At 37.9% G+C, this 17,885-nt stretch overlaps 1 protein-coding gene across 2 annotated transcripts in view; it reads left to right on the forward strand.

Moving 5' to 3' along the window:
- The window catches only part of Ift56 (intraflagellar transport 56), a 54,823-nt gene that overhangs the window by 14,330 nt on the left and 22,608 nt on the right, over positions 1-17,885 (forward strand). The window contains exons 7-8 of one of the 2 annotated variants that reach the window (XM_087206305.1): positions 400-571; positions 15,325-15,399. In XM_087206305.1, coding sequence (XP_087062431.1) covers positions 400-571; positions 15,325-15,399 — 247 coding nt within the window. The remainder of the gene's footprint in view (positions 1-399; positions 572-15,324; positions 15,400-17,885) is intronic. The other variant, XM_087206306.1, reaches the window with a different exon arrangement.

The raw sequence follows: 17,885 nt of genomic DNA on the forward strand, positions 1-17,885 counted from the left end.
TCAGGTTTTGGCCCTGCAAGGGTACTGTTGCCCCTGTAGAAAATGTGTGGTCTAGGTATATCAACCTCAGTGATATAGTTACATTGCTATGCAGTCCAGGCTGGCCTCAAACTCACAGTGTCTTTCTGCTCCAGTTTCCCAAGTGCTGGGATTACAGGCGTGCGCCACCACACCTGGCTCACAAGATAAATTCTTAACCTTTCTTCTTTGCCTTGTCCATTTGAGCTGGACATTTCTTTCTTTCTTTCTTTTTTTTTTTTTTTGATACCAGGGATTGAACTTGGAACCTTGCACTTGCGAGGCAGGCAGCGGAACCACTGAGCTAAATCCCTGGCCCTGAGCTGGACATTTCTATGAAGCTGTGTTAAACTTTTAACCCTTAATTCTTTCCCCTAATAGGGAATACCTTGCCCTCAATGTCTATGTGGCCCTCTGCTACTACAAGCTGGATTACTATGATGTGTCTCAAGAAGTTCTGGCTGTTTATCTACAGCAAATTCCTGACAGTACCATTGCACTCAATCTGAAGGCCTGTAATCATTTTCGCCTTTACAATGGGAAAGCAGCTGAGGTAATGATGGAAACATGTTTCTAGTTGACTTAATTCCAATATGAATTCCTTTTCCAAGTTATTTACTAAGTTCTATTACCTGTAGCTCTCAAGTAATATCCCTTGGTCATTGTCAGTGTGATTCTATAAGAGCCTAACTGCATTAATATTTTTATCAGGTGTTCTAAAAATAATTTGACTTCTTAATTCTCTGTCTCATACCTTATATAATGTAGGTGATTTTTCAACCCATTTGTGCCAAAATTTGCATTTTTTTGAATTTTTGCATGAAATTCATGCGTGTTACCTAGAAAAATTCAAAGAATGAGAATTTGAAGATAAGAATTTTTATGAAAGTTGTTTCATGACATTCCAAAAATGGAACACTAGGGCCCGGGGATTTAGCTTAGTGGTTCCACCGCCTGCCCATAAGCACAAGGTCCTGAGTTCGGTCCCTGGTATCAAAAAAAAAAAAAAAAGGAACACTAGGCATAAAAGGATTAACCAGATCCTCTGTTAACTTAAATATATTTGAACCCAAATTCCTTAGCTCCTTCCTGTAAAGCATGTTGGTGGCTCTGTGGCTGAACGCCACTAACATACACCCAGTAAACACATCACACCTGGGATATCTGTCATGTCTTCTCCATCTCCATGTAACTGCCCCTAGTTCCTATCATTTATACATCCTAGACACCTCTCTTAGCAACCCCACCTCTCCTTTGCTATTGCTGTAGTCCAGGAATTCCTTAACTCTTATTTTGGTCCCTTTAATAGTTTTCCTGGCTCCGCTCAATCTTGTCCTCTCCAGTCCACCCATTGAATTTGATGTACAGGCCACACTCTCTCAGTGCCATAGCTTCACATTCGTCGCTCTCTGACATCCTTTCTTCTCTGCTCAGAACACTCTGGCTTTAAGTTTACACCAAGAGGTAAACATGGGAGATGTCTTACAAATACTTAGAAACTGCCTAACTTACAGGCACTGTGAAGAACACTTTATATCCATTATTTAATTCTCTTGACAATCCTGTTTGTAAAGGCTGTTATCACAGAGGCCAGGGATTTAGCTCAGTGACACCATACCTGCCTTGCAAGTGCAAGGTCCTGAGTTTGATCCCTGGTACTGGAAAAAATAGGAACAATTGATATAAAGGCTGTTATCTTTAATATGTTTTAAATAAAATATAATTTTAATAACATGTTACTTAACATATATATACTCTACATATGTACACATATATACATATATAAATATTGGTAGATAAATAATAGAGAGCATGTTCTTTATATATGAATGTATAGATATAAATAAATTTTTTTACATTATCCCTATGAGGGGGGCAATGTTTCAAAATTACTTTTATGGCTGTTACTTTAGTTGATATCAGAACCTACCAAAATTTAAATGTAAAATTTTTACATATGGGCTGAGGATTTAGCTCAGTGGTTTCTCCGTCTGCTACGCAAGTGCAAGGACCCGAGTTCGATCTCCGGTACCAAAAAAAAAAAAATTTTTACATATGTCAAAATTTAAAATCCTACCCTTATCCAAAAAATATTTCTAATTAGTATCATGCTACCCTTGGGTAGGGGCAGGAGAAAAGAAACCTTTTAAGCTGGGAAATTAACTATATTGAAGCAAAATTTATTGAGAAAATATAGCAGCAAGGAGCACTGTGAACAAACTTTCCTATGACTGGAGATTCAACTGCTGAGGACAGCAGTGTTTAGTAGTAGCAGAGGGAGAGTGTGGGGTAGAGAACACATTCTTAGCCTCTGCTCAGATTCATATTTTATGGCTCAAAGAGATAATTGTGGTCAGATATGGCAAAAAAATACCCATTAGTTCAATTATTTGATTGAAACTGAGTAGTCCATTGATAGGTTTTGTAAAAATACACTCTTGAGATAATAGTCATTTCAACTTGAGTCCCCTGAGTCTACCTAACTGGCTAGTATTTCCAACATCAACAGTTAATAGTAGACTTGATGTGCACTTTGATCTCTTTGGTGTTTCACATTTTGGATAACAGCAAATAAAATAAATATATTCTCATCTTTCAACCTTGAGTTGATGGAGACTTGCTAATTTTGTGAAAGGTCCAGTCTTAAATGTTTACCTTTTATTTGCTCATCTCCTAGCTGTCTGTAGTCTGTTTGGGGCAGTACGGCTAATCAATATTCTGTGGATCTGCAGCCAACTAAGTTAGGATATCAAACTGCACTTTCCAACCCCTGAAGGCATGTTTTTCCCTTAAAATAGTGTCAGTGCAGTTTACATATTGATTTTATAATGTACTCCAGGTGTAGGATCGAATTTGGCACCTTGCACTATCGAGGCAGGCAGTGGAACCACTGAGCTAAATCCCTGGCCCTAATTATGATAATCTTATTAAAGCATTTAACCAAGCATTCTTTTAGTAACCAGTAAAATAGAGTCTGTATTATGTGACTCAGTCTCCAATAAACATTAGTAGTATTCTGTTCTTCTGTAGTAAGCATGAAATAATGTACAGTGATTGACTGTACCAGGGATCAAACTCAAGACCTTGTGCTTGTGAGGCAGGCAACAGCACCACTGAGCTAAATTCCTGGCCCGTGATTGACTCTTAAAATAGTTTGAATAATTTGCCCAAGATTATACAACTAACATAACAAATGGCAAATTCAGGTCTCAAACCAATGTCTAACTGAGCTGTAGACTTAACCACTGCACATTTAGGTATATGCTTCTTTGACCTTAATACTCACATATATACACATACACACATGTATATGGATACAGTGCATGACTGTGTCATCACACTTATTATTTAGTAGTTTTCAATTGTCTTCAATTTACATAAGTTCACTGGGCATAAGGACTGGGTATTTTTTTTCCCCGGTACTAGGGATCGAACTCAGGACCTTGCGCTTATAAGATAAGTATAGAGTCACTGAGCTAAGTCTCCAGCCCAGAGCTGGGTATTTTGATATTGGTATCCCTGCCCTCACTTGCTCCTTCCTCCATCTCTTGGCCCCCCTCCCTCTTGCAAAAGTTCTATCTCTCGGGCTGGGGATTTAGCTCAGTGGTTCCGCCACCTGCCTCGCAAGCACAAAGTCCAGTGTTTGATTCCCCCTGTACCCCCCGAAAAAATTCTATCTCTCTGTTTCCTATTATCTATTTTTTTATTTTTCTTATTAATTTATTTATACTTTGAGTTTCTCATGTGAGAAAAATCCTGAGCTATTTTAGCTTGTGTGTCTAATTTATTTCACATAACATTATGGTCTCAAGGCGCATCCATTTTCCTGCAAATAACTCAAATTAATCCTTCATTATGGCAGAGTAGTACTCTGTTATATATAAATACCACATTTTCTTTATCCATTCATTCAATGATGGGCATATAGGCCACTTTGAATATTTAGTTATTATGAGTTGTGCTGCTATAAATGTGGACATCCATGTGTCACTGAATATGATATCTTTAACTCTTTTGGGAAGATTCGTAGAAGGAAACAGCTGGGTCAAATGGAATTTCTAGTTTTAGTTTTTTGAGGAATCTCCATACTGATTTCCATACTGGTTGTACTACCTTACATTTACATCAACAATGTAGAAGTGTTTCTTTTTCCTGCAACCTTGCCAGCATTGTGTTCAATCAGTATATTAGTTTAGAAGGTATGGCTATTTGGGCAGTATTGGTTCTGCCTATCCAGGAACAGAGGATATCTTTCCATTTTCTGATGTCCTGTTTGATCTCCTTTTTAGGAGTACTTTAGTTTTTGTCGTTTTACTTCCTTGGTTAGGCTAATTCATAGGTATTTAATTTTCTTAATGCTGTTGTAAATGGTATTGTTTTCTTTATTTCTTTCTCAGTGAGTTCATTATTGGTGTACCAGAACACTATTGATTTTTTCTGTTGATTTTGTATCCTGCTACATTGCTGAATTAGGTTATTTGTTTGTTTTGTTTTGTTTTTTGGTACCAGGGATCGAACTCGGGTCCTTGTGCTTGTGCAGCAGGCAGCAAAACCACTGAGCTAAATCCCCGGCCCTGAATTAGGTTATTAATTCTAGGAGTCTCTTGGTAGAATATTTTGGGCCTTCTTTGTAAAAGATCATGTTATCTGCAAATGATGATAAGTTGACTTCTTCCTTTCCTATACATATCCCTTTTATTTCTTTCTCTTGCTTAATTGCTCTGGCTAATGTTTTAGGTACTATTTTGAATAGAAGAGGTGATAGTGGACATCTTTCTCATTTCTAATTTTAGGGGGAATGCCTTTAGTTTTTCTCCATTTAGTATGATGCTGGCTATTGATTTGTCACAAATAGGTTTTATCATATTCAAGTATGATCTTTCTATACCTGTTTTCTTCAGGGTTTTTAATCATAACCTGGCATTGGATTTTGTTGAAAGCCTTTTTTGCATCTATTGACACGATCATGTGGTTTTCACCTTGCTTCTCTTAATGTGATGTATTGCATTTATTTACTTAAGGATGTTGAACCATCCTTGGATCTCTGGGATGAAACCTACTTGATCATGATGTATGATTTTTTTTCTTTGGTACTAGGAATCAAACTCAGGACCTTGCGCTTGCAAGGCAGACATGGTGCCACTGAGCTAATTCCCCTGCGAAAAAAAATGATCTTTGTGATAATGTGCTGTATTCTATTTGCTAATACCTTGTTGAGGATTTTTGTATCTATATTCATTAAGGAGATGGGCTTATAGTTTTCTTTTTCAGTTGGATCTTTATCTAGTTTTGGGATCAGGATAGTACTGGTTTCTATGAAGGAATTTGGGAGTGTTCCATCTCTTTCAATTTCTTTGAAAATCTTGAGGAGTATTGGTGATATAGCATCCTTAAAGGTTTTGTAGAATTCAGCCTGAATCCATCAGGTCCTAGGCTTTTTTTAGTTGGTAGATTCTTTATTACTGTGACAATTTCATTGCTTGTTATTGGGTTGTTAAGCATATTTACATCTTCTTGGGTTAGTTTCAGTACTGTGTGTCAGGAAATCTGACCATTTCTTCAAAATTTGCTAATTTGTTGGAATATAAATTTTTTTTTTTTTTTTTGGTACCCGGGATCGAACTCAGTTCCTTGCACTTGCACAGCAGGTGGTGAACCCACTGAGCTAAATCTCCGGCCCTGGAATATAATTTTTGTGAAGTAGTTACTATCTTCTGGATTTCGACAGTGTCTGTTGTGATTTCACCTTTTTTATTTTTTTTCATTAAGTTTATTAGTACATTTTAGGTGTACAATGTGATGACATTCATCATTCGGAATTTGTATCTTTACATGATGTATCTTGGTTCTTATTTTTTGCCCATTCCCCTGCCCTCCCTTCAACCCTTCCACCCCTCCCTATTTACAAAGAAAGACTTTGTTTCCATTTTTTCCTTTTCTAGTATTTTTTTCCTTTCCTTTCCCCTACCCCTCCCACTTCCCCTTCCCCTTTGCACCTTTTCTTCCTGATTCACATTATTTGTTATACATTTTGATTCTTATTTACATTTTTAGTTTCTCACACCAGAGAAACTACTTGGTACTTACACATGTCTGTCCTATTTATATCACTTAAGAGTATGGCCTCAATGTGCATCCATTTAACTATAAATGACTCTAGTTTCTTAAGTACTACTTAGGCATAAAGAATGAGAAACTAGAGTCATTCATAGTTAAATGGATCCACATTGAGGCCATACCTTTTTCATTTCTAATTGCATTGATGTAAGTCTTCTCTCTTTTTCTTCATGAGTCTAGCTAAGGGCTTATCTATTTTATTTATTCTAAGAAACAGCTCTTCAATCTATTGATTTGTTTTGTTTTGTTTTGTTTTTGGTAGTGGGGATTGAACTTGGAACCTTGGGCTTGCAAGGCAGGTGCCAGAACCACTGAGCTAAATCCCAGGCCCAATTCATTGATGTTTTAACTGTATTTTTAGTCTCAATTTCGTTGATTTCTACTCTCATCTTTGTAATCTCCCTCCTTAATTTTGGTTTGGGGTTGGTTCGTTGTTGTTTCTCAGATATCTTAAGATTTTTTTCATAAAGTTATTTATTTGAGCTTGCTCTGTTTTCCTAATGTCAGTATTGATTGTGATGAATTTTCCTCTTAGAACTGGCATTATAGTGACCCAGAGGATTCAGTAAGTTGTACCATCATTGTCATTAACTTCCAGAAATTTTTTAATTTCTTTGATTTCTTCTATGCCCCATTGGTTGTATAGGCACATGTTGTTGATTTTCCAGGAGCTTTTGCCTTCTAAACTGTCTTCTGTTGTTGATTTCTATTTTACTTGCACAGTGGTCTGATAGTATGCATGAGGTAATTTCAGTTATTTTGTATTTACTTAAGCAGGCTTGATGGACTATTATGTGATCTTTTTTTTTTTTTGGTACCGGGGATCAAACTCGGGACCTTATGCTTGCGAGGCAGGCACCGGAACCACTGAGCTAAATCCCCAGCCCATGTGATCTATTTTTGAAAAAGTACTATGTGCTGCTGAAAAGAATGTATACTCTGTCATAGAGGGGTAGAATACTCTGTTTATATCCATTAAGTCCTGTTAATAACAATGATGGTACTATTTAAAAAATGAAGGAGGCCACACATGGTGGTACATGCCTGTAATCTCAGCACTTAGGAGGCTGAGGAAGAAAGATTGCCACAAATTTGAGGCCAGACTGGGCTACCCAGTGAGTTCAAGGCCAGCCTGAACTACAAAGCAAGACCCTGTCTTAAAAAAACAAAACAGTGGATCTCCCTCACCCTAGACCACGAAATTGCTGAGCCAGTTTAGTTAAGCTTCTCTCAACCAAACTTCTCAAGTTAACACAATCAAACAACAATCACACTTGGGATTACAGTGGAGGCTGTCAGAACATTAAGAAACTGTGAGTTGCAGCTGCTGTTCCACTGCTCCCAGCCCAGAGGAGGTGAGCAATGTGGGCACCAACAGCACCCCCCCCACTCCGGCCAAATGAGAAGACACATTAACAAGTCTCAAAACCAGACTTCCAGATCACCTACAGCAACCCCAAAGGGAAATGAGATGGAACACTCTGATACTCAACCACCTGGACTCCCTGAACTGGCAACCAAAGAGGATCTGGAAAAAATGAAATCAGAAATAAATGCTCTGATAACAGCAGAGTTTGTGCCCATAGTGCAAGACATGATTAATAAATCTAGAGAGGACACAGATAAAAAAAAATAGAGGAGCTGAGGAACATGATGGAATCCCAACATAGGAAACAAATGGAATCCATAAAACAGATGCGAACAGATTTCCTGGAGATTAAAAATGCCATTGAAACTCTACACAGCAGAATGAGCCAATGTGAGGACAGAATTTCAGATATAGAAGATAAGATTGCAATTAGTGACCAGGAAAAGAAAAATTGCTTCAAAATTGTAAGGGACCATGAGAAATCAATCCAGCAGCTGCTAGACGATGCAAAGAAGAATAACATAAGACTGATTGGAGTCAATGAAGAAACAGGAGAGAGTGCAGATGACATAAAAAAACTGTTCACAGAAGTGATGGCAGGAAACTTCCCAAGGAGGGGAAAAGAACTTGACATACAGATAAGTGAGGCATATAGGACTACAGCTAGCCTTGATCAAAAAACATGTACACATAGGCATATAATAGGATTCCAGAAACCCAACAGAAGAACAAAATTCTAAAAGAAGTTAGAGAAAAGAAACAAATCACATACAAAGGAAAGCCCATCAGAATCACAGCAGACTTCTCAACACAAACCCTCAAGGCAAGGAGAGCTTGGAGTGACATATTCCAAGCCCCAAAGGAAAACAGCCTCCAACCTAGATTGATGTACCCTGCAAAACTATCTTTCAAAATTGATGGAGAATTAAGATACTTTATGACAAACAGCACATTAGGAACTTCATGAATACCAAACCAGCACTCAAAAAAAATGTAGACAATATCCTAGGAAAAGGCAATGAGGATCACAACCCCAGGAAGCCCACCAGAATGAATGCATGAGGCACGACAAGAATTAAAGGCAAAGGGGGAGAATCCAATAAAAAGAAAAAGTCATGACAAGGATAAGTCAATATGTATCAGTTATAACCATCAATGTTAATGGTCTCAATTCACCAATCAAAAGAAAAAGACTGGCAGAATGGGTCAAGGAGCAAGATCCAACAATATTCTGCATACAGGAAACACACTTAAAAAAGAAACTCATAGACTGAAAGTTACTCCATGTGACAGGAACCTGAAAAAAAGCAGGAGTAGCTATTCTCTTTGCAGATCAAGTGGATTTGAAATGAACACTGATTAAGAGAGACAAAGAAGGACACTACATCCATGTAAAGGGAACAGTACAACAGGAAGAGATGACAATCATAAATACATATACATCAAACACTAGTGCACACAACTATATAAAACAAATGCTAACGGACATGAAAAGTCGTATATGCACTAATATAGTAGTAGTGGGGGACCTCAATACCCTACTGTCACAAATAGATCAACAAGACAAAAAATAAGTAATGAAATACTAGAACTCAATCAAACTCTTGAACAAATGAACTTAACAGATGTTTACAGAGTGTTCCACCCCACAAAATCAGAATACACATTCCTTTCAGCTGCACACAGGTCGTTCTCCAAAATAGACCACATACTCGCTCATAGAACATGTTTAAGTAAGTGCAAAGGAATTGAAGTTATCCCCTGTATAAGACCATAGTGCGATGAAATTGGAGATCAATAGCAAAAGAAACCACAAAAATTTCATAAACACATGGAAATTGAACAACATACTTCTGAATAACCAATGGGTCACAGAGGAAATTAAAGAAGAAATCAGACAGTTCCTTCAATTAAATGACAATGACAATAAATATATCGTAATCTATGGGACACAATGAAGGCAGTCTTATAAGGGAAATTCATAGCAGTGAATACACATATTAGGAAAACAGAGTGAGCCCAATTAAACAACCTGATGCTGAACCTCAAGCTTCTAGAAAAAGAAGAGCAGAACAAACCCAAAGCTCATACAAGGGAAGAAATTATAAAGATCAGAGCAGAAGTCAATTCAATGGAGACTAAGAGAATGATACAAAAAAATCAATGAAGCCAAGCATTGGTTCTTTGAAAGAATAAACAAAATTGACAAACCCTTAGCCAACCTTATCAGAAAAAGGAAAGAAAAGGGCCAAATCCATGCAAGGGCTAGGGATTTAGCTCAGTGGTTCCAGTGCCTGCTTCAGAAGAGCAAGGTCCCGAGTTCAATCCCCGGTACCAAAAAAAAAAAAAAAAAAAAAGGTGGCCGATGATTTAGCTCAGTGGTTCTGCTGCCTGTCTCAAAAGCTCAAGGACCTGAGTTCAATCCCTGGTACCAAAAAAAAAAAAAAAAGAAAGGAATGAAAAGGATAAAATTACAACAGACTCAGCAGAAATCCAAAGGATCATCAATACCAACTTCAAGAACCTATATGCCAATAAGATGGAAAACACAGAAGAAATGGACAGATTCCTAGATACATATGAATTACCAAAGTTGAACAGAGAAGACCTAAAAATTCTAAACGACCCAATATCAATCAATTTATGAAATTGAAAACATAATTAAAAATTTACCAACTGAGAAAAGCCTGGGTCCTGATGGCTTCACCGCTGAATTCTACAAGACATTTAGAGTGGAACCACTGCCACTACTGTTTAAACTCTTCAATGAAATTGAAAGGGAAGCTATACTCCCGAATTCATTCCTGGAAGCAAGCACCACCTTGATCCCCAAAGCAGAGAAAGACCCAACCGAAAAAGAGAACTATAGGCCAATCTCACTAATGAACATAGATGCAAAAATCTTTAATAAGATACTGGCAAATAGGATGTAGAAGATCGTCAAGAAGATCATACACCCTGACCAAGTGGTATTCATCCCAGGGATGCAGGGATGGTTCAACATATGCAAATCAATCAATGTAATACACTGTATCAATATTCTTTTTTTTTAAACTAAGGATCGAACTCGGGACCTTGAGCTTGCGAGGCAGGCAGTGGAACCACTGAGCTAAATCCCTGGCCTGCATACACTATATCAATAGAGCCAAGGACAAAAACCATATCATTATCTCCATAGATGCAGAAAAAGTATTTGACAAAATCCAACACACATTTATGATAAAAAACCCTACAAAAAATTGGAATAGATGGTCTCTACCTCAATCTGATAAAAGCCATCTATGAAAAACCAACAGCCAATATCATACTAAGTGGTCAAAAACTGAAATCCTTCACATTAAAATCAGGAACAAGACAAGGATCTCCACTATCACTACTCTTGTTCAATATAGTTTTGGAAACATTAGCCATGGCAGTTAGACAAGAGAAAGATAAAAGGAATAAAGAGAGGAAATGAAGAAGTCAAATTGTCATTATTTGCAGATGACATGATACTCTAATAGAAGACCCCTAGAACGCCACCAAAAGTCTTCTAGACTTAATAACCAAATTCAGTAGTGTAGCTGGATCCAAGGTCAACACAAAAATCAATAGCTTTCCTCTACACGAATGACAGACTCACTGAAACAGAACTAGGGCAAACAATTCCTTTCACAATAGCATCCAAAAAACTGAAATACCTAGGAATCAACCTAAAGAAAGAAATAAAAGACCTCTTCTCTGAAAACTATAGCACTCTGAAAAGAGAGATTGAAGATGATATCAGAAAATGGAAAGACATCCCCTGGTCCTGGGTAGGAAGAATCAGTATAGTGAAAATGGCCATACTTCCAAAACTGCTATATAGATTCAATGCAATCCCAGTTGAAATCCCAGCAGCATACTTCACAGACCTTGAGAAAACAATCCAAAAATTTGTTTGGAACAAAAAGAGACCCAGAAAAGCAAAAGCAATTCTAGGTAACAGAGTCATGGCAGGGAGTATCACAATCCCCAAGTTGAAACTATACTACAAAGCTACTGTGATACAAACAGCATGGTACTGGCAAAGAAACAGACCTGAGGACCAGTGGAACAGATTAGAAGTTGCAGAAACAACTCCAGACACACTCAGCCATCTCTTCTTCGATAAAGGAGCCAAACACCCTCACTGGAGGAAAGATAGCCTCTTTAATAAATGGTGCTGGAATAATTGGGTTTCAACTTGCCAAAGATTAAAACTAGACCTTTATCTCTCACCATGCACTAAACTAAAATCAAAATGGATTAAAGATCTAAATATTAAAATAGAAACGCTGAACTGGCTGGACCAGAGGTTATGTAGAACTCTTGAAGACATTGGTGTAGGAAAAAATTTTATGAACAAAACCTCAGTTGCCCATGAACTAGCACAAACAATCAACAGGTGGGATCTCTTCTTATTAAAAAGCTTCTGTACAGCAAGAGTAACCACCAGCAGTGTGAAGAGACAACCCACAATGTGGGAAAAAATCATCACCTGCTCTTCCTCAGACAAAGGTCTACTATCTCAAATCTATAAAGAACTTAGAAAAATCAGACCTCCCAAATTTAAAGACCCAATCCAAAAATGGGCATCTGAAATGAACAGACATTTCTCAGACAAAGAAGTACAAATAGCAAATAAGCATATGAAAAAATGTTCAACATCACTGGTCATTCAAGAGATGCAAATGAAAACAACACTGAGATTCCACCTTACCCCAGAAAGAATGGCCGCTATCATGAAATCAACCAATAACAAATGCTGGCGGGGCTGTGGGGAAAGAGGAACACTGCTCCACTCCTGATGGGCATGTAGACTGGTGCAACCACTGTAGAAATCAGTATGGAGATACCTCAAAGAACTAGGACTGGAAGTCCCATTTGACCCCGCTATTCCCCTGCTGGGTATCTTCCCCAAAGAATTAAAAGAATCATACCACAGTGATATATGTGCACCCATGTTCATATCAGCACAATTTGTAATAGCTAAAACTTGTAAGCAACCCAAATGCCCACCAACTGGAGACTGGATAAAGAAAATGTGGGTTTTTTAAATAAAATGGAGTACTACTCAGCCATAAAAATGAGAAATTAGAGACATTTATAGCTAAATGGATGCACTTTGTGGCGATACTCTCAAGTGAAATAAACAGGACACACGTGTAAATACCGAATTGTTTCTCTAGTGTGAGAAACTGAAAGTGTAAATAAGGACTAAAAGGTATAATAGATAATGTAAAATAGGAAGAAGAGGGGTAAAGGGGAAGAGGAAGGGGGAAGGGTAGGGGAAAGGAAAGAAGGCAATGGAATTAATATGAGAAAATGAAAAAACAGGAACAAAGTCTTTGTAAATAGGGAGGGATGGAGGAGTTGAAGGGAGGCCAGGGGAAGGGGGAAAAGTAAGAACCAAGAGAGATTATGTAAAGGTGGAGATTTCCAATGATGAATGTCATTATATTGTATCCCTAAAATGTCCCAATAAAATAATATTTAAAAAAAACCAAAACAGGGATTTAGCTCATTTGTGCCATGCCTGCCTCGCAAGGTCCTGAGTTTGATTCCCGCAGGGGGCGGAGGGGCCGCAACAACCCTGCAAATGAGGGAGTATGAAAACAAGCAAGAATAGCTATCCAGCTATCATATTTTCAGACAAAGAGGGCTTCAAGACAAAATTGATTGAAAGAGGCAAAAAAGGTCAGTGTGTATTGGTTAGGGTCACAATTCTATAAAACGAGATAAAAATTATAAATATATGTGCACCAAACACCAGAAGGATCACCATGAGTTCGAGGCCAGCCTAGGCTACATAGTGAGACCTTGTCTTAAAAAACAAAAACAAAGGGGCTGGGGATTTAGCTCCGTGGTTCCAGCACCTGCCTTGCAAGCGCAAGGTCCCGAGTTTGATCCCTGGTACCAAAAGAAAACCAAAAAACAAAAACAAGGGCTGGGGATTTAGCTCAGTGGTTGGTACTGGGAATCAAACTTAAGACCTTGCACTTGTGAGGCAGGCAGTGGAACCACTGGGCTATGGCCCTCAGCAGTTTTGTTTTTTTTTAATGAAGATAGGTGTTCCAGTATTTGGTGTGTAATGTTTATAAATGTTATCTGTTCTTGTTGGATTGTTCCCTTAACTAGTATGTAGTGACCTTTGTCTCTTCTGATCAGTTTTAGCTTGAAGTTTACCGTGTCTAATATTAGAATTGCTGCCCCTGCTTGTTTTCAGGGTCCTGGTGCATGAAATGTTGTTTTCTGTCCTTTAATTTTTAGTGTATCTTTTTGGACTAGATGAATTGAATGCAACAGATTATTGGATTCTGTGTTTTGATCCAGTCTGCCAATCCATGTCTTTTAACTGGGGAGTTGAGGCCATTGAGAAATATTACTGAGATGTATTGGTTATTTACTGTCATTTTCTTCTTTATCTGTTGGTGACTCTTGTTTTTCTTTTCCTGATATTTTTTGTTGCTGTTTATCCATTAACCCCTCTAGTTTCCTCTGTGTTTTTAGCTGTGTTCATTTCATTATTTCTATCAAGAATATTCTTAAATTTTTTTTGTTTGTTTTTGGTTTTTTGTGGGGCTGGGAGGGTAAAATGCAGCAATGACCCGGAATGGTATTTCAACCTATCTGTGTGTACGAGGACAAGTGTTTATTGTTGTTAAGCAGAAATGTAAATTTTCTTATGTAATTATTAAATTTGGGCTTATTTTATTTTGTAAAATAATTTAATAAGCTAAAATAGTTTTTAGCAGCTGCAGTATAGAAGTACAAAATGTATCATAGTTTTGCTTGTTGTTGTTAAAATTATTTACACAAGATTGCTAATACTAGAAAAATAAATGGTTGCTTATTGATTAGTTTTTAGAATGTATGGAGTTGCAATCAGACATTAACTCAAAGAAAAACTGAATCAAGTCTCTTTACTAGACCTTTATAAGACCTGTCTTTCCAGAAAAAAATATCCTTTGCTCACCTATCCACATTCACACCTTATTCCTGTCATTGATTTTTGGAAGAATGTACATTTGTGAGCAACTCTTTTCATGGATGAACCACACAAAGAGTAAAATTAGATTTAAAAAAACTGAGCTCCTTGAGAACTCACTAGAATTGCAGCTACTCACATTGATCCAGGCATTGATACATTAATTTCACAAAAATCATATAAATATCCCATAGTTTATTTTGACCTCTTTTTAATGTTACAATAAAAATATTTTAAGGGGCCGGGGATTTAGCTCAGTGGTTCTGCTGCCTGCTGTGCAAGCACAAGGACCCGAGTTCGATCCCTGGTACCAAAAAAACAAAACAAACAAACAAAAATTTTTAATGAAGGTTTTTTTCTTATATACATTAATTATATATTTTATGTATGGCCCAAGTCAGTTCCTCTTTCCTCAGCATAACCCACATAAGCTGGAAGGTTGGACACCCATAGTTTCACTCCGTTATCACCTTTTCACTGAAAGACTAATTCTAGGAATCTTCAGACTTAAGTCCGGTAGTTTTCAGACTTACTGCTTAATACCATATAGGCTCAAGATGCTTAGCTTTGGCAGCACCCACTTGTAAGCCTAGCATTCAGGAGGCTGAGATAGAGGGATCATGGTGAGTTTGAGGCCAGCCTCAACTATATAGCAAGACCCTGTCTCAAGATGCTTAGCATTCATAAGTTTCATTTTCATCTGTGAAGTGTGGTAGTCATGAGGATCAAATGAAACAGCACATTAAATTCTTTGTAAACTATAAATCATTGTACAAATATGTGTTATAAGAACTATACACTTGTTATTTTCATGAGTCTCTCTACATTTCAGACAGAACTCAAAAGCTTGATGGACAGCGCTCCCTCCTCCTTTGAATTTGCTAAAGAACTCATCAAGCACAATCTGGTAAATAACGGTTTCCTGTCTTGCCTGACTTCAATCCTACCCTACTTTGGTAAACAGCACCGAGATTGGGAAGATGCAGAGGAGATGTCCCAGCAAATGTTTCCCATTCAAGGGAATGCCTCCTTATTGTGAAAGACAGAAAATGGGTTTAATGGATCATTCCCTTTCCTTAGGAAATTCCTTATTGGGAAGAATAGATATCCCATTTGGGCAGAAGCACAAGATAGTGGATATCCAAGTGTCTGGGTTTTTAGCAAAGACAAAGGAACATATCCTGTGATTTAGAATAAATGGGGGAGAGTTTCTGGCCTTTGAAGGATGGCCAAGATTTAGAGGCTTCATTTTAGTCTAGGGCATAGAGTTAGAATAAGAATAACACATGAAAACTTGCGAGCAGATTGATTTTACTGGAACAGTAGGTTTGCATTGAGAAGGAGGGGAGAGCAGAGTTAGAGCAGGGGTTAGGTATAGAGATAGTAATGATGGTGACTGCTGAATCGAAGCCCAGATGAATTGTGACTGATGACCGAGCAATGCAGTGAGATGCAGAGAAGCTGCTTTCAAGGCAGGAATCTGGGAATATTGGGCAAATTCTTTAATATTGCTTCTTCATTTCACATGGTGACAATAACTGTACCTTCTTCTTCCAATTTCTTTAGCACCACTCCTCCAAGTACCCAAAGTGAAAACCATGACTGTTAGACTCTCCCCTTCCCTTGCCTCTTCTGTGGTATCTTAGTATCTTTGTGGTCACTAAATTGCAGCAGTTCTTTCTTGGCCTTGTCTTGTGTTTATCCCATTCCTTCTCCACATCAAGCCTCCACCACTGAGGGAGTTTTATTTGCATAGCTTCTCTGATGGGCTCTGGCCTCTAACCTTTTTATTTCTAATCTGGTTTCCAAAGTGAGGCCAGATTGTTTTATGGAGAATGATGTGTTAGGAATTTAAGCTTGGACAGAAGTCAACTTCAGCTTAGGTAGAGGAGTCGTCCTAAGAGTTGCAGCACTTAAATGTGAAAGATTGAAACTTCTGAATTTCTGACAGATATTGAAGAAAGAATTAAAACAGGGAAAAATATGATTCCAAAAAAGGATTTATATTCAGGTCGCTGGAAGAAGGAAAATAAACAGAAGACACAAGAAAGGGCAGACAAGTAGAGGCACCTAGATAACGTGATGCTATTTATAGCTGCACATTTTAATCACCTTTTGAAACTGACGATGGGCGCCACCCCCGTGGATTCCTAAATATATATATATATTTTTTTTTTTTAATAGGGGGGACCAGCAGGGTCTTCCTGTGTTTCCCAAGTTGTCCTTGAATTCCTGGGCTCAGGTGATCCCCCTTCCTCAGCTTCCTGCCTAGCTGGGACTACAGGTCCACACAACCACACCTGGTCTTCCAGGGATTCTTATTTAATGGTTGAGCTGGGGCCCAGTATTTGTCTTAAAAGCTTCCCAGGTGGATACAATGTACAGCACAAGGTAAAGAAGCACTGTAAGTGTATGTGTATATGACTGGAAGGAACACATCAGATAGTAAATAGGGATTATCCTTGGAGAAGGGGATTAAAAAGAAAAGTGAGAATGTGGACATTTCTCTTTTTGCTTCTGTAATGCTATTATTTAAACTTTTCTCCCAGTGGGGGAAAAAATATGTATATATATGTCAAAACCCTGAAAAATATTGAGACAATAAAAGTAGTTGTTAAGAATATAAAATTTTGAGTCAAGAGTGATGGCACATGCCTGTAATCTCAGCACTCTGGGAGGCTGAGGCAGGAGGATCACAAGTTCAAGCCCTTCCTGACCAATTTAGCACCTTGGCAATATCCTGTCTCAAAAAAAAAAAAAATTAAAAAGACTGGAGATATGGCTCACAAGGCCCTAGGTTCAATTCCCAATAGCACACGCGTGCACGCGCACACACACACACAAATCAATTTTTGAAGTCAGAGTTGACAAATTTGAACTATCATGTAACTATCAAGTTAGTATTTGTAACTTCAGGTAAATCACTAATACTGCTGAGTTTCAGCATTCCCATATTGTAGAATAAGGAAAATAAAGTCCCTTTCTTTTTTGTTTTTTTGTTTGTTTTTATAGTCAAGATTGAACCCAGGACTTTCATACTTCAACCCTTTTAAAATTCTTTTTTTTTTAGGCATGGTCTCCGTTACCCAGGCTAGGATCGAACTAGTGATCTTCAGTTTTCCAGAGTGCTGAGATTACAAGTGTGCACAACTCCCAGCCTCTGACGTTTTTGTGAGAATTCAATTTGTATAAGGTGTCTAGCAAATACAGGTTGAGTAACCTTTATCTGAAATGCTTGGGACCAGAGATATTTTCAGGTTTTGAATGTTTGTATTTGCCTAATGAGATATCCTGGGAAAAGACCCAAGTCTAAATATGAAATCCACTTGTGTTTCTACACTTGATCTTAGCCAAAAGGCCGAGAAGCAATTCTACTTGTGTTTCTTATGTACT

The sequence above is a fragment of the Heterocephalus glaber genome, unplaced genomic scaffold, assembly GCF_053883595.1.
Source record: "Heterocephalus glaber isolate CG9 unplaced genomic scaffold, H.glaber_assembly_v1.0 deba00000621, whole genome shotgun sequence".
NCBI classification, from domain to species: domain Eukaryota; kingdom Metazoa; phylum Chordata; class Mammalia; order Rodentia; family Bathyergidae; genus Heterocephalus; species Heterocephalus glaber.